Raw genomic sequence first — 17183 nt, forward strand, 5'->3', positions numbered from 1 at the left:
CTCCACTGCTTGCTTTCTCCAGCTCAGCAGAGGTTCACTTTCCCAACTGTTACCAGCCAGCAAAGGAATCTTCCCAGTTTATGCTTAATGCCAAAAAAGGCATTACAAATTCTATTTTAGAAATTGATTTTGCTGGCAAAGGTCACCGCACCGGCTTCTGCAGGTGGTGCAGGAGATCGGCCTGTCGGCCACCAGCTTCCTGCAAGGTCCTCGCAATGGAGGCAGGGAAGGACGGAGGTGACTCAGCAAACGCCGGGCTTCTGACAGATGGTTACTGTCCTCGAGGCAGAGCATGCGTCTGCACAGAGCTAACCGTCCCCTCTCCCGGTGGGATTAACCCTCTGGGGCTGGGTGAGAGCAGCCTGCAGTCACCTCTCCGCAGCTCTGCACAGATTCACACCCTCCAGGAACGGTCCCTTCTCACCCAAAGCAGCCTCAAAGCTCCAGGGATCCTTAGCTTGCACCATTGGTTTCCCCCGAAGCCTCCAGTTGGAGGAAACAATGATTGTCTGTTTTGCTCTCTGTTTTCCCTTAGTAATTCTTGCACGCGATTTATTTTCTCGATGGCTACTGACCACTGAACTGACATTTTCATAGCACAATCCGTTACAACCCCGACGTTCCAGATGGTAACACTTAACTCAGAACCCATTGTTTTATAAATAGAGTTAGAATTGTTTTTCCCCCTGTGCACCATTTTATATTTATGTACATTTGAATTTCATCTTTTTTATTGCCCAGTCTCTTTCCACAGTTGGCCTTCATCCACGCAACCCTTTGTATCAGCAGCAAACTTCAGTATTTGCCTGCTTTTGCTGATCATTTTTTTAATATGCTGAACGCAGTCCCTGCACAGCTCCCTGGTGTTTTCTGCTACAGACATTGTTGCCTCCTACCTTTTGTTCCTTACCTTTTAGCAAATGATTTCTCCCTGTAAGGACCTCACCTCCTATTCCAGGGCTGCTTCCTTTCTTTAGGAGCCTTTGCTGAGGGACCTTGCCAAATGCCTTCGGGAAATCCAGGTGGATGATCCCAGCGGGCTCACCTTGCCCATACACCTCCTAACTCCTTCAACAAGCTCCAAGTCTACTCTTTAAAGCAGCCCTACACCTTTCCAGTCCACAGATCTGGTTTATGGCCTACAGGCGCCTGCATCTCCACCTTAGCCACCTTGGTGCCATGGTGGGCTTGACAGAACGGGTGCTCACCACGGCAAATAGCTCAACGCTTTCAGGTTTGTGTCCCTTCAGAGCCCGTGGGCAGCTCCACCCAGGCCTGGGGGCTCGTTGATATCCTCTTGGTCACCGATCTCTTCTGCAGGTTCTTCCACTGCCGGTGTCAAGGAGCTGATGGCAGCACAGGACACCTGGGGTGCCCTGTTCCCTATCAAAGAGCAACTCTTGTCCGTGTTGGGCTAATATGAGTAGTAACAGACCTGTGAAATGGGCACTGTTAGCAAATCCTCCAAATGTACCTAAAGACGAGGCAAGATTTCACCAGGGAAAGAAAGGAGACCTTTCCGTAACCGTGCAAAATAAATGTATCTAAAAACTGCACAGCTAAGGAGGCCTTGCTAACGCTGAGCTAATAATGAACAAACATAACAGACCAACCTGGAAATACCATGGTTCATAGGGTTTAAAGCAAGGTCCATTTTGTTTCTTCTCTGTTGAATTATGCTTTGATACCTTGGCATTGACTAACGCATCTCCCAGAGAGGTGGCCAGTCTGGCCTGGGAGAGACTCCAAGCTGGAGAGCTCCGAAAACACAGTGCAGGCGCTCCCAGGCCCTGCAAATATCCACCTGGGCAGGCAAATGCATGCTCAAAACCGATGGCTCTAATAAAAAACAAATAGAAAGAGCAAAGGCCTCAAATCCCCCTATTTGTCTCTTTCACAGAGCTCCCGGTGCCAATAAAACTCTTAGTAGCGGTTAAGTTGTCCCAGCCTCTTCTCCACCGCTTCTCCAAAGCCAGGTCAAATTTAAAGTCCTGCCATGTGCCTGAGGGTCTATTTTGATGCATTTGTCTCTTGTTTACAAAGATTAAATCCCTCTGTTACATTCATTTGTCCACAGGCAACAACTGTTGTTTATAAAAGATAAAATTTGAAATCTCGCACATCTTGTTTTCAACTCTTTTCCAATTTTCATTTAAGCCGTAAATGAGCTGTGGTTTTCCCTGAGGTTTCCCACTCACTCCACACCCGCTGGACACAGCGCAAATAACTTCTCTGCAAGAAGACTTAGAGAACAAAATCTTGTTTTCTTGCAGGCAAATCCAGGCCTAGCTCAGAAGTGTCCCAGCCAGAATTATACGGCAGAAACCTGACATCCCGGTTTGAGTGAATTGCGGTTCAGAGAAATTAAATTGAAGTTCATTTTCTCCACATTAGTTTTACTTCTGTCTCTCTGGAAACTGAAACCCTGCAATGTTAGTTTCTACAGGGGAAGGAGAGATTGGGAAGGAAAGGTGATAGCAAGATGCTCGGCAGAGAGAGCTCCGGGAACTGTTTTTAAATTATTAAACGGAAGGAGCAAAAAAGTCAACAGGTGGGGAGCTGGGCAGAGAGAGCAGGAGACAGTGAGTGTGCCTGCTCCGTCCTGGAACACAGAGGGTGCGTTTCTAGTCCATCCCTGATTAGACTGTTCTTCTCTGTGGAGAGACTTGATTTCCCCCAAGGTTTAGGGAGCTCTGCTAGGTAGAGCATTCAAAGGACCTGCTAGAATTGAACATGTGTATGAATTGCCCCATGAGCGGGAACAGGTTTAACACATGATGTGCTCAGCCAGCAGGACCCAGCACATAGGCAGGCCCTGCTCCACGGGGAAGCAGGACTATGTGTGAAGGAGCTGGTGTTTTTTTACAGAAATTGAGGGGTAAAAGCAGGGACGAGCATGCAGCAGCAGAAAAGCCGCTACCATGAAGAGGGGCTCCTCATGGCCGGGCAGACTACCAACCAGCAGGGAATCCACCTGATTATGGCTAAGCAGATCCAACAAGGCAGATCCACCAGGAAAGCCACCTTGCCCCTTCCCATGTACTGACTCCAGCACATGTCAGGCTGGTGGAGCTATCTCTGCAGAGACCTGCTGCTTCCTGATGGCTGAGCAAGCTGAAGCGGCTGGGTGCAGACGACAAAGGGGTGGAAGTACTGCAAAGGAGGAGAGAAGGTAAAAGGGGCAGGAAGCTATTAAATTGGCTCCAAGTGCAATGTAGGTGCTACTTCTCTTTTCCTAGCAGCCAGCAATGAGACAGTCAGACCAGTCATCTGCTATGCATCAACGACCAGCAGGAGCTGCTGACGCTGACGGGAGCTGCGAAGGCTGTGCCTCTCTGGCATCACCCAGGCGCACCTTGCAGTCTGAGGACTGGAACCAGTACACTCCTCACCTGATTCAGCCACTGAGTCACGGACAACGTGTGGGTCTTCAGCCTGGGTACGTAAACATCTGCTTTGCATTGCCCCTGCCCCAGCACAGGAGCCATCCCCAAGTGACATGCTCCGCCTAAGCCACCTCTCCTCTCCTCTTGGCCAACGAGCTTAGCCCCTTCTGGGAGCTGTGCCCTGGGTTTGCACCCATGCATTTCTCCAGCAGAAAGTGGTCTTATAACCACACATAGACAAGACTTCATCTTGCAGATTCTCCTTGGAAAAAATAAGGCTGACCTGTTCTGATTTTAAGGGCAGGAAAACCACCATGAGATTACCCGGTCTCATTAAAGAAAGCATGCAACCGATCATCTTACAAATCCAAGCCCTAGAACCCCCTGCTAAGCAATAAGCAGTGACAGATCTGGATGAAAGAGTGTAATGCTTATTACTGTTTAACCGACAATCGTGCGTTCAAGCATCATAAAGACAGCCTTTGTCTCAAGGAGCTTCAACTTTCAGCACATTACTCCTCACAGCTCACCTCCCATCCATCATGCTTTCGCTTAGGCATTTAGCTTCGATATGAAAAAAAGTCACCCAACAAAATTCTAGCAATGATCAGAAATAGCCCAGCATTGCTTTGCTCTGTGGAACGGCTCCTGCCCATGAAGGAATCTGTGCCCTGAACTGTGGATGTGATTGAACAGTAATTAAGCAATGAAATTGCCTACCAGAAAACCTGCTCTGTTTGGCTGTAACCACAACAGAGGCAGAAGCGATCTTAGCCCTGGCAGATTTTTTTCTTTTTTTTTTTTTCCTTTATAAACCAGACCTTTCAACACCCACATACTTTACAAACAAATCCCATTCCTGTTGTGACACAAAGATCTCCATCTTCCCTAAGCCTTATGTCTCAAAGGCTTTGCTGGAGCTGGCCAGACAGCTTCACCTTCAAAAAAAGAATAAAACTGAAATAAAAAACAAAGACACATCAAGTTCTAACGGCAAAACTCCTGGCTCTGCGGGAGCGCAGCAGTGCTCGCCAAACATTTCGGCATTAGCACCCAGCTGAACCAGAGATCCTGCACGCTCTGTAGCTTTTCTGCTCAGCAAAGCAGAATAAGTCTGGCGGGGACGGAGCCAGCAACAACTCTTTGTCATCCTGCCCCCACGTTCTCAGTTTCAGGCTGGTCCCCGGCACCCTCTCGTCCCACTGTCGCAGGAAAGGCGTTACAGGGATGCGGGAGGTGATGTGGGAGGCAGTGCTGGGAGCTGGTGGGCGTTCGAGCTGCGAGTGGATTAACTGCTTATTTATCCTCGCTCTAATTAGAGCCAACACCTCATTTCACGACTGCAGATAACACAGAACCACGTTCTCAGCTACACTGAGCTGAAAATAGGCAGAACAGGGGCCCTAGAGATGAATTCCCAAATCTCACACCGCAGCCCCCGATTTAGGGCAATTGTTTCTGTTCTTAAAGCGTCTGCAAACCCAGAAGAGAGCAACCCACTGAAGCTGGGCTGCAGCGGGCTTCATCCCACCCTTTACCCCAACCACCCTGCATTTTTTAAGTGCTTCCTGCTCGATTACTTCACGTGGCATAATGCGAGAGCAAGGCTGGGAAAGGCACACCTTCCCGCAAGTGCCCGAGCATGGGTTTGCACCCACACTGGCAACGAGTGTGTGTCCTCAGCCACACTGACTGCCGACCCCGGCTGCCAGTAACCAGCGACGCCAGCAGGGTAATCCTGCCACGAGCGGGACCGGTACGGTATTATTTCCTAACGTCTCAAAACGACCATTTCTTTTCTCTCAGAACGGGGGTTTCAGCAGATGCTCTTTAAGAGCTAATCCTTGCTCTATAATCATAAATCCTTTGTATTTTAGCCTTTTTTGTTAAATTAACTCAGTGACAGTAACACAACTGCTTCAGCATGCTTGTATTTTTGCAAAAGGTGTGAAAGCGACAGGACTCGGAGAACAGCAACAGCAGCACTTCCAGTGAGTTTTCACTGGCAGGTGTTAATTAGCAGATTTCAGAAGAGCTCAGCTCAGTCCTGTGAGCCCAAGTTAAAAACCAATTTATGCACAAAACCAGTTTAAGCTAAAGGCAAAGCAGGAGACAGAGACTCGGCCTCAGTGCGACCTGCAAAGGCAGAAATGCTGCTCCAAGTCCTCAGGAAGGTGCTCCATGGTGACGGCAGCTCTCAAAGAGAGATTTTGTGTTCCCCCACTGCTGCCCAGGTTTGGCTTTTGACAAAACATCCCAGTTGGAGAAACTCTATCCAAATTCTCTCCTCAAGGGCTCCGGCACTGGGAGTGGGAGATACGGATTTTATTACCATTTTTTATTACTAAGTTATGATTATTCAAAGAGCCACAGGCCCAAGGCGCAGTGCTAGGGGCTGGACCCGTTCATAGACTCTTCGCAGCGTCCCAAGCGTAAGATGATTTTTTGCTTCATCCTAGCCAGGGAACAAACCACCCGGTTAAACCAACTGATACCACGGGTCAGCCCAGCTACTGAGCATTCAGCAAAATGGTCCCACGGACATAACTAACGGCACAATTCACCTCCATAGATGGGACAGGCCTGACAAGCCTAATTAGGTACATATGCAAGAAACTGAAAATAGATGGTAAACACCCCATTGGGTTTTGTCCTTGCCTTTCCCGACTGCTTTGACCCTACACAAGCTGTGTGCGTGGCTGCAATAATCGTCTTTAATGATCCCTGTTGCTGTGGAATCTTGGAGCAGTCATGAAGAAGAGGGAATAGAGGATACGATGAAATGCACCTGAAGTAACACACGGTAGCTTTGAACTGTCTGTAGATTTTGCAAGATCGAGAGGAGAGCTGTTAACCCAGGGAAAGCACAAGACGGGGAGGAGGCAGGCTCCCACTGCCAGGGGGAAGCTGTCCTAGCAAGACAACCGGTAAGCAAACTGCAGAAGAGGGGTCAGCCAGCCTGGGACAGAGGCAGCAGCGGCACCGTGCTCCCACCGCCTGCTCCTGCAAAGATCTGCCCTAGCGCCGGGGAAGTAACATGTTTTCATGAATCAGTATGGACACCATGGAGGTGAGTTATAACGGTCACTCACTCAGTGCAGGTGGCACACATTTATAGCGAAGCTGATAACTAGAGGCTCTGCCTCGTACCTCTTCCTTGGGCTCTCCTCTGACACCACATCTACACAAGCAGGATCACCATCCTGAATGAGAAGCCTAGAAAAAAAGCTGTTGCACGCGGTGACAAGTGGTTTCTTCTTTCAGACCTCGGGGCAGGGGGGGCTCAGCCTTTCTGTAGCTTTCAGGTGAGCTGTAAGACGTGGCCAGCTGCAGGGATCATTAGAGACCTAAAACCCGTTTCCCAAACTAAGAAAATTTTACTATTGCACCCTACTAAACCGTCCCCACCAAACAGCTATGGTATTTCCCATCTCAATTCTTCTGTTACCTAGCGCTGCAATGACAGCTTATGCACGAAGTAATCCTTTGCCATCTTCTGCCCAAAACACCTGGCAGTCTTTAAGCAGATTACTTCAGTGTGATTTACAGAAACATAGAAAGATTGAACAGATCTGCAGCTCAGGACTGCTTACTCTCCAAAAAGAAATGAGAGGAGCAGTGACTATTGTTCTGTAAAGAGGGGACAAGTTAGTTCGCTAGGGTCTAGGAGTCAGTCTGCAACGGCAAAGGCCAGGTACCCCCCCAGGGAAACGAGGCTGCACTCAGGGCAATAACGAAGAACGTGGCAGAGCTCATACCGGGCGAGATGCAAAATCTTTATTCCAGTTCTGAATTGGAAAAAACACATCACCTCCACAGCTCACGGCTGGACAGTTCGGTCAGCACAGGGAGAGGTCACGCTTGCCCAGCGGAGGCACAGTCTTGGAGGACACAGTCCTGTAGGCACTTCGAGAGGAAGCTCAGCTTCAAAGTACAAACACTGAACAGTTTGGCTTAAATTTTTAATATAAAAACTCACTAAAAATGCTAAAATGTGACAAACCATTGGAAATACTGTGACAAACATTTGCCCTTATGCAGTAAAAAACAAAACAAACCCAAACTGGCAAGAAGCTTTGAAATGCATGTTTTCTTCTTCCTCCCGGCACATCGGACCATCATCTACTTAAAACGTTCATCTAAAAAAATCCATGGCACCTTCACCTCGTACTTCAGTGCAAGAGGCTACTCTCGATGGACCAGCACAAATAAACCCAGTAAAAAGAGGACTGCATACTGTAAGAGAAAGAAGAGAAGAGACAAGAGTGCACATTCACATCTAAAGATGCAGTAACAGCAGTAAACATACAGGACAAACGGTTCTGCCCGGGCGTATAAAGTTCTCATGAAGTAATTTTAGCTGGGACGGGAGAAGCAGGCAGAAAATGAAAGAGCTCTTACCTTAAATTTTGGATAATCATTCATTAAGATAGTCACTATTCCAATATAGGGCACAAATCTACAAGAATAAAGGTTTTATTAAAACAAACAGCATTCAAGGGTGCATACGGGAGAAGCACTGCCCTGGTACTTGTACAAAGGAAGAGCCACTCAAGCACGCTGAGAGCTACGGTCAGCAGGCTTGGGACTTCTTCCTCCCAAGCAGGGAAGCCATGGCAGTGGGGGCTGTGTGACAACCAGCCCCAGAGCGTGTTTTAGCCTCTGCCTTGTTCAGATCTCGCTTGCCTGCAAAGACTGTGCCTTGCAGAATAATTTCGATGAAAGTTCTGATCACGCCTGAGCGTGCACTGCCTTTGCATCGGTGTCCATCCAGCTTCAAAATCTCAGGATGCAGCTCACAGCTTGATAACTTCGCTTAAGCCAAGCTAAGAACTGAACTACCTTTGTTTTTTAACTCTCCACAGTACCTTTAGAAATGCTTTCAGGCAGGTCACAAAAACCCAGCAGGGAGAGTTCAAGAGGAGAGGGGGATTAAGAGATGGCGTTGGGGGAGGGCAGTGTAAAAAGCCGCATCTTTTTCAACTTCACTTACCCTCTCGCTCGTCCTACTACGTCCTTTTTCTCCAACCAGTGCTGCCCTCGTTTGTACAGCCCTCTGTCATCAACGGCATTATTGTCCCCCTTTGTCAAAAATTTGATGTCACCGTTTTGCCTAGCAAAGACAAGACAGCCAGGTAAGTCAGAGAAAAAGAACTTATTAAAAGCTGTTCTAGAACAAGCGCGTAGAGACTAACACAAAGATATTAGAAGCGATCGTGTCCTATATGTTCGAGCAGGATGAAAAAGGAAAACTCTGTCAAATGCAGTGGAAAGCAGACTGTTTGGAAAAAAAACTGCCAACAAAAGAATGAATTCTGGCCCCAGCCAAGCTTTCTGGCAGAGTTTAAGAACAGGACCAGCAGGATGAGCCATTTCTAGCGAAGGTGCAGCTATCGCCTCTTTGCTTTTGACCTCTCTCGTGTTGACGCTTCCCTTGCTTGGGTTCTGGGCTCTATACTACCACCCAAAATGAGACTTTGGGGTTAAAGCATACGGTTCTACTCAGTAGTGGTCAGAAGCAAGCTGAAACTTAGAAATGATTAGGAAAGGGGGACAGAACAAAACAAGCAATACCATTACGATACTGCATGAACTCACGACGTGCCTACATCTTGAATGCTCTGTGCAGTTCTGAGCCCCCTACATCCTTTTTTGAAATGGAGAGAAGAACTGGCAAAGGTTCAGAAATGGGTAACAAGGTCTGGAACCACTTCCATACAAGAAGCAACAGACCAGGACTCTTCAGCCTGGAAAAGACAGAACTGATGGGAGATATGACGGTAGTCCAATACAAATGACACAGACAGCAACAATCAGTTTTTCACTGCCTCTTCTGATACAAGACCTAGAGGGCTTCAAACGAAACTCAGAGGTAACAGGTTAAAACAAGCCAGAGAAGGTGCTATGCTTAACTAACACAGTGCAAACCAAATTGTGTCTCTCTGGAAGGATATTTTGGATGCCAAAATATTGTTATCAGTTCAAAAAGTGACCAGGTACTCCATGTAAAAAAGAAAAGGGGGCTATTAATACAGAACTGTCACTTTGTGCCTGAAATCGTAATTTGCAGAAAGCAGGGAAATTATCGCTACACGCTCTCTCTAGTCTTTAACTCATCCTGAGGTGAGTTAGTGAGCTGGTCAGAAACACGATCCTGGAGCGGACGAACCTTTGCTTTGACCTGGAAACAGCTGCTGCTATGCTCTAGCTGTACACACCATGTTACGCACCCTTCCCCCGTCATTTCCATTCAGCTTGCTGGACAGCCAGCAATGCCTGCTTCTAAGCAGCAGTTTGTGCCACTACCCGGGGGTCGGCCGGCCACTCTCCCTGTGGCATCTGAAGGCAGATGCTGAGCGGGAGCGTTCTCGTTGCTTGATCCTGTCGGCTTACTCACAGAAACGACAGATTATATACAACTCGGGAAAGCATGCAGAAGATCTTCCGAGCTCATGCTGTTTTCATCATGCCTGAATACCAATGTGTGTTACTTCACAGGAGAAGCTTGGAAGAAAAACAAGGGGAAAAAAAGAACAGGTCTTCAAAGCACATTCGGCTCACAGAGTGGGAACAGCAAACACTCTAGGAGCTTACTGATAGTCTGGAAAAAGATGAAGATACTCAAAGGTGCAGATAAAGTAGTTTCAGCTCTGAAGACTGACGGCGTAGGAGCGCACCATCTTACTGAGCAGATTCAATGCTCTATCGTGAACCAGCGCGATAAGCCCACAGCACAGTTGCTCCGCTGTCTGACAGGTGAATGAAATCTGGTCTGGCTGTCCTGCACCAAAACCCCTAAGTAAATTTTGACCGCAGACTCTGTGTTCAGTGATAAAGAATTAACTCAATTTTGCTCTGAACAAAGAAGAAAAGGCTGGCAAATAAAAAAACATTTTCTCACTGAAACAATACTGATGTGAACTGGAGCCCGAGTTGCCACAAAATCACGGAGAACAGGGTTTCTGTTTTCCTTCATTTTGACGCTCCTGTCAGCTTTCAGAGAGACTTTTCACAGTTTTCATTCAGTCCATAACTACAGGAAGAAATGGGAAACTCCGGCCATTCAGAGGACACTCTTGAATTCCAAACTGGCACCAGAAAAATATTATTTACCTAGTGAAAGGAGCAATTGATACCTGAGAGTCCTGCCTTCAGCACCCAGCTTCAGGTCACAGTACGTATTTTTCAGTTTTATCTTTCCTAATGAAAGGATCAGGTTTGTGTTTGGTTGTTTTATTTAAATGAAACCTAAAATACTGGAGAATGGCTTTACTTTATGGAATCTAGGATTGGCACTGTGGTTCTGTTACATTTAAAAAAAAAAAAAAAAAGCACTGGATACCTTAAGACCTAGTGCTGAGATAGAGCCAGGCAAAAAACAGAAGGGTGGGGAATATCTGGAGATGAACTGCTGCACAGAATGCACGTTTCTGCTTCTCCTTCCCGTACACCCGCTGAGAGCAGACAGGGAAGACCCTGACCTTTCTTGCCTCTTCAATCATCAGCCCAAGCAGCAGCAGCACCGGAGCCCAGCTGAGCCTTTGGCATGCAACACGGGAGAAGGAAGGTAGCATTTCCCTTAAGAGCTCCCAAGACATCACAAAAAGTGCATGTGCAACGTTAGGTATCAAATTTACCAAGTATACTGACCAAGTGTACTGACCTTATTTTTAAACTAGTGGTATCAAAGAACAGCACTTCGAAAACTGACCTTGTTAAATGTTTTTGATACAGAATAAATCTGAACAGCAAAGAATCTGCTCTGTCTACTGGGAGAGGTGCTGCGCTCTCATAGCCAGGATTTCAGCTGGACTATTTACATGCACAAAGCTGGTCGACCTTGACGTTGGGCCAGACAAACGGTCTAGATGTCCCAACAGCTGTGGCTGCTACGAATGCCTGGGGGAAGGGACCATCTCTACCCCATCGACCTCACTTGACCAGAGCAATCCTCAAATGCCACCTTTAGATACGATTCAAGTGATTCACTTAACCCAGGAACAGGTGTCTCAGCCCTGGTGTAGCTCCAGTTCATTCATATTGCAGCAGGCATTTACTCAGCAGAAACAGACGCTGGGACCCCATCCAACCGTTGCCCTCTCAGAGCTGGCTTGAAGAACCAGGGATTCAGCTCAAGATTCAGTTTTCACTCAAATGCCTCACGGGGCTGGCTGGTATCCCCACAGACTGGCCTGGAGCAGTCACAGTTGCATCTTCCCCGACCAGCAAAATCGGAAGGTTGACGGCTGCAGAGGAAGCCTTGCTTGGAAAACTAAACCCTGTTCAGCAATCAGACCAGAGTGACCGCGCTTCATTCCTTCAGACATGCCACCTGCTAAACCTTTACGGAATGAACAGTACACGGAGAGAGCAGCGCATCTAGAGACTCCGAGTGTAACAGCGCAACACTTCCTACAGAGAGGAAAAGAAACCCCCTGCCTCTGCATGAGAGCAGGAACCAGGAGCATAAAGACAAGCTTTAAAACAATGCATGCTACATACAAAATGCCCTTCTTCCGTAAGTTCTACCTCTACAAACGAGAGTCACTTCACACACACAAATGCAGCCATACCTACAGGAGACAACACAGCAACATGACGTAGCAGCTTGGGATGGAAACGATGGCACAGGAGACATTAAGTGACATGGGGAATCCAGGATACCAGCGCAGACCGCCCAGCTTGTGAATTCTGCTGGATGATCTTTACAAGTAAACCAAAGAGGGCAGATTAAATCTGTCTGAAGCTTCTGTGTTACTTCTTCCTACAGCACCTGGATATCTGTTACCGATGTCCCACCCATTCATTTACCCAAGGGGATGAGGAAAAACACAATTTAGCTAAATGTCTGCAGTACAATCCCCCAAATTCTCGACATACTTCTCATGAATTTTCAGGACGCGGTGGACTATAGGAATTTCCCTTCCTTCTATCCTAAAGACCACGATTTCTCCCACTCTGATTGGATCTTCAATTCGGTTCGTGAGGAACAGGAGATCTCCTCTGTGAAACGCAGGCTCCATGCTTCCACTGAAAAGGAGAAGAGGAGCAATTGAACAATATTTAGACACTCAGAAGCAGGTTTCAGAGTTTATAGTCCTATAAGAAAAATCTCACAATAACCTCAATGAAAAGCTCCCAAGAAAACCACACAGACTTGGAGACCAGGCATGTGTTTAACCTCTACTGCATTCAGATTTTCAATCACCACACTACCAGCAGTTCAGATTTGTTGGGAAAAAAGAGCACTGCCAGCAGCCGGTGTTAAAAGCACACCAAATGGGAAAAGCCTTCTGCTTTCTTAATAACAGCAAGGCTCACGACAAGCAGCATCTTCTCGACTTCCGAACTCTCCGTTGGTAGGGCTACACTGGCAGCACTGCAGCGGCGGGAAGCTTTATTTCATTTATTTTTGTTTTTCACAGGTAGGTAGATCATCCTCACGAACAAAGCACTGAACGCACACAGGCTCTTGAATTCCCATCTGGAACAGACAGACGGGTGTGCTAAAAATTTGTTGCTGTGATTCATCGCCTTGCTTAACGATCTCATATCAGGCACTGCTAATTCAAGTTATTTTTCTCCTGTCTTGCAAATGGCAATTGTTACAAAATACTTAACCTTCTTAATTCCAAATAAATAATGCAGTACAAAACGATGAACTTTAAGTACCGCATATACCCGTGTTTTATCTCAAGACAGCGCAGAAGCTGCTATTCAGAATAGAAGATCGCATCGCCGAAGAAGGGACGTGACCTAACGGCCCCTGTCTTACTCACTGGGAGGAACAGTGTGAAACATCTCCCCTGGACTTCACAGACCCGTCAGGAGGGAACAGGAACGCCGCTCGGTTTTATTTTGTGGGAGTTTTGTTAAATGGCACGCGGTAACTCACACTGACATAGAAACACAGGGAAAGGCCAACGTGGCCACAGAACAGGCCCCGTGCGATATCTACGCGGTGTCTGACAGTGCCAGTGGTCCGATGGCTGGTGGCTGCCCAAGAACTTCGGCCACAGGAATTTGTCCCAGGCACTAGGAGGCTGGGAGTAACACTGGTGGTACCTACCGCACGGCACTTCTGCAAAGGCAACATGCAACACCTAAGACATACCCAGTTACAGAGTGAAATCCTTTATTTTCGGCCATGCGCATAAAAGGGTACGGCTACAGCTCCCCTTTTCCACGTTACAACTCACTAGAAGGCCAGGGAAAAAACCAAGCAGCTGTGAAAGAAGAGTTAGTGGATACTTTTAAGGACGCAACGTAACACATAATAACGCTCACTGTGCACTTCAGCAAGCCAGTTCCCATTTAAAAAAAACCAAGAGCTCCTTTTCACTATACGAGTTTATTTGCTGGCATCTCAAAGATTTCCACTTCCTTTCCACTAACCAAGACTCGCCACGTACTTCAACTGTTCATGTAGCAGCAAGAAGACATGCGGCCAGGCACTACGGGAGGTGCCGGTGCACCGCGATGTTCTGCCACCACAACCTCTACTACGGGAAGCGCCATTGGCCTCGGTGAGAAGACGAGCTCTGCCACAAACATTGCTTTTACACAGGGACGATCCGCCCGAGCAACGGGCTCATCCCTCGTGCCAGGCCCCCTGCTTCAAGGCCTTCCTTTTTCAAGTCTCTCTCACCCACACCGCCCAGCGTTTCTCCAGGAGGTTTGGTACGATCCAGAAACGCCTGGGTCACGTTCTCGCCCTATTTCTTTGCGGTCCTTCCTCAGGACCACCTCTCTAACGTACAAGCCCAGCCAGCGGACAGAAGCGGACAGGTGAGGTGCTGTTTTTACGTAAGGCTGCCAGCCTTGCTCTCCTACCTCCTCCTCCTCCTCCCTCGCTGTTCCGCCGCATTGTGAGACGGGGGCACGAATTCCTAGAGCGCCTCTCGCCCGACGGGGACGGGGCGGGAGCCTCCTGCTGCCCCATCCCTCTGGAAAACCCCCTCCGGGTGGGCCCGGCGCCCCCACGGGGACCGCCGGTTCTCCAGCCCTTACCCACGCCCGGCGGGGCTTCACCCCTCACCCCCGAGCGCTACGGCTGAACGAGCCCCCGTTTAACACCCCCCCCCCCCCCCCCGCCCCGCGGGATTCACCTCAGCACCACCACGATGGGGCTCTCGCTGCCCGTCACCACCATCAGCCCCTTCCAGATCATGAGGGCGGACGAGACGATCATGCCGAAGTTCAGCACCTGGTAGTACAGCTGGGGGGGGGGGGGGCGCGTCGGTCAGGCTCCGCGGCCCGGGCAGGGCAGGGCAGGGCAGGGCAGGGCAGGGCAGACCCGCCTACCACCCCCCCCCCCCCCCCGGGACCCGATCCTACCCCCCCGCCCCGCCCGGCCGCGGTTCGGCACCTGCCGCTTGTTCATGCGCCGCACATCGTCCAGAAAGTCCAGCGACAGCATCGCCGGCACCGACAGCACCACCGCCCGCCCGCCCGGCCCCGCTTCCGCTTCCGGCCCCGCTTCCGCCCGCGTCACCGCCGCTTCCGGCCCCGCCGGCCGCGGGAGGCGGCGGCGGCGGCCCCGGCCAAGAACGACGCCCAGGCAGGCACCCTTGGATGCTTTTATTTGCGATACTTGGAAGTAAACATCGTAGCAAGGCACGAACGCCGCTGCGGGTTAAATAGATACGTGATGGCTCGGGAGTGCCCCCTGCTATCCTTAACTCTACGTAGGCTACCTGGTAAAACGTCCCCTAGGCTAATGTACACCGTATCAAAAAAATACAAAGAGTCCAAACTGTTCGTATCAAAACACGTCGAGACGAGAAGGTGACCGATCCGAATGCAGTAAGATAAATAGTTCTTAAATTATTTAAACATCGTCATAGTAAACAATAACGAGCGGGGTTCTGGCTCAACGTAATAAAAGAAAATGGTATAGAAGATAATTATATTACACGAAGCGCGTGTGTGATGGGGGAACGAGTGAGGAAAGAGAGAGTCAATATGACCACACAGAACGAAACGGCTCCCAAGCGACAGGCAGCGGCGGGAGAAGAGCTACCAACGGCGCGCCAGCCCTCGCAGCGCCGCAGGACGGCCGTTCCCGCTTCTGCCAACGCCTCTCCGGGCTGCGCTCCCCGCCTCTGCCGCAGCAGCTCAAAACGAGCCGGTCAGGGAGCCCTGGCACCCAGCCGACGCCGTCTGCAGTGCCGGGACGGTTTCGCTCCAGCTGACGCCATGGACAGGGGATGTTTTCCCCTTCCGGGGATGGTGCCAACCTGCCGCCTGGCTCTGCCCGAGCTCCTCGCCGGGATGAGCCACCGAGCACCGGGCCCGGCTGCACCCACCCCCGGACGGCTTCCAGCAGCGCAACTCCACCGACATGCAGCCAGCGAGTCCCCGAGGGGCACCAGGCCCTCCTTAACGCGACACGTGGCCTTGAGCCGTGCTCACCCGAGAGGACGGGGGCTACAAAATTCTCTTTCAGGATGATTCAGGTCCAAGACATTTCATTAAATTGCCTTTTGGAAAATAAGGTTGTTATTCGGGCAATTAAAGAAAAATCAGCACAACTTACAGCTTGAACCCGTCCCGCGTAACGCAGAAGATCCCGGATCGGCCAGCACGGTCCTGACAAGCGTGCTTTGCTGAGACAGCGTTATGAGTTAAAATGAGTAAAACAAAGGCAGGATGGGAGGAGAAAAAAGAAGCCATAAATAGAAGGAGAAAGAAAGCGAGATAGGGAAGGCAAGGCCGGGGCTCCGGGCAGAGGCTGAGGCAGTGCACACTCGAAGGAAGAGAGCTCATCTTAAGGAAACTGCAGCTGCAGAAAGTGCTCCTTGATCCTCAGGAGTTGGACAAGCTCCAGCGAGGATTCTCGCCCTGCTTTCCCTTTTCACCTCTCCGGTCTGGCAGAGAGTTAGTGCTTAGGATGCAATGGCAGGTTTGTTTTTTTTTTCTTTTTTTAAATTTCCCTTACAAATAGAAGTTAACGGAAAGCAATGTCCATCCCAAGAAATCAACAGAATATTTCAAAGATTCGCCCCATCCCCACCCCGTATTTTGAGTAAAAACCCCCCAACAAAAAACCCCCGACCAACCAAAAGGGTTTTTTTGTTTTTAAGTCTTAAGAGACTGAATGATTGTTCTGCGAGGTGCTATTGGGACCCTCCACGCCACAGGTCTGACTGTGTTCGCAAAGAGCGGAGTCACTTCTGCACTCTTTGCATTTCAGGTTTTCTTCTTCCGCCGTAGTGTTCATCCCGCCATTATACCCCTCATGTCCGTTCTCGCTCATCTCCCTTTCTAACTTCTGCCTTTCGTCTTCTTCCTCCTCCTCCTCCTCTTCTTCCTCCTCTTCCTCCTCCTCCTCTTCTTCCTCCTCTTCCTCATCTTTTACTTTATGAACAATGAAGAGGTGTCTGTTCAGAGAGATGTGAGAGGTGTAGCACAAGCCGCAGAACAAGCACTGGTAGGTGGAGCTGTCTGTCTTGTGCCGAGGTATGTGTTCCTGAAACTCAGTACTGATGTCTGTCGCAAATCCGCATTTAGCGCATTTCCAATGCGCTTTCAGTTTTTTGGCTGGCGGCGCGTCTGAACCCGCAGCGGTCTCTGCCTGACCCAGCTCATCCGTTGCCATCCTCTTTGGAGATTTTGCCTTAAAAAAAGAAGATTAAAAAGTTACTTTATTGTTTGAGCCCGCGGAAGAGTAAGCGCTAAATTCCACACGCGTATCTGAAGACACCCGAGGGTGAATACGCGTCGGTGTTTTGATACAAACTAAACGAAGCCGTGCCTAGGGACTCCTGCTGCACTGCCTTTCCTGCCAGTACCCAA

The 17183-nt window shown here is 49.3% G+C and overlaps 2 protein-coding genes across 3 annotated transcripts in view; both read right to left on the minus strand.

Moving 5' to 3' along the window:
• Positions 1-7141: 7141 nt before the first annotated feature.
• On the minus strand, positions 7142-14828 carry SEC11A (SEC11 homolog A, signal peptidase complex subunit). 2 transcript variants are annotated; one of them, XM_076348639.1, is made up of 6 exons: positions 14755-14828; positions 14495-14604; positions 12267-12416; positions 8380-8499; positions 7788-7845; positions 7142-7622 (listed from the first exon to the last, which is right to left on the minus strand). In XM_076348639.1, exons 1-6 carry the CDS (start codon positions 14803-14805, stop codon positions 7572-7574), a joined length of 540 nt encoding a protein of 179 aa, XP_076204754.1. In that variant the 5' UTR covers positions 14806-14828; the 3' UTR covers positions 7142-7571. The 2 variants fall into 2 exon arrangements, with proteins under 2 accessions (XP_076204754.1, XP_076204755.1); XM_076348640.1 differs by lacking the exon at positions 7788-7845.
• Positions 14829-14951: 123 nt separating this feature from the next.
• ZNF592 (zinc finger protein 592) overlaps positions 14952-17183 on the minus strand; it is a 42318-nt gene continuing 40086 nt past the window's right edge. The window contains exon 10 of the mRNA XM_076348641.1: positions 14952-17004. Coding sequence (XP_076204756.1) covers positions 16474-17004 — 531 coding nt within the window. The 3' untranslated portion in view covers positions 14952-16473. The remainder of the gene's footprint in view (positions 17005-17183) is intronic.

Source organism: Aptenodytes patagonicus, chromosome 10 (assembly GCF_965638725.1).
Source record: "Aptenodytes patagonicus chromosome 10, bAptPat1.pri.cur, whole genome shotgun sequence".
In the NCBI taxonomy this organism is placed as follows: Eukaryota; Metazoa; Chordata; class Aves; order Sphenisciformes; family Spheniscidae; genus Aptenodytes; species Aptenodytes patagonicus.

Bases quoted from the DNA above. Each gene is read 5' to 3' on its own strand.
- SEC11A (XM_076348639.1), bottom strand. From the start codon at position 14,805: ATGCTGTCGCTGGACTTTCTGGACGATGTGCGGCGCATGAACAAGCGG. The intron at 12,417-14,494 runs GTGAATCCCGCG...TCTCCTTTTCAG, and splicing joins CCCATCGTGGTGGTGCTGAG to TGGAAGCATGGAGCCTGCGT. The intron at 8,500-12,266 runs GTATGTCGAGAA...TGTCTTTGCTAG, and splicing joins GTCCTGAAAATTCATGAGAA to GCAAAACGGTGACATCAAAT.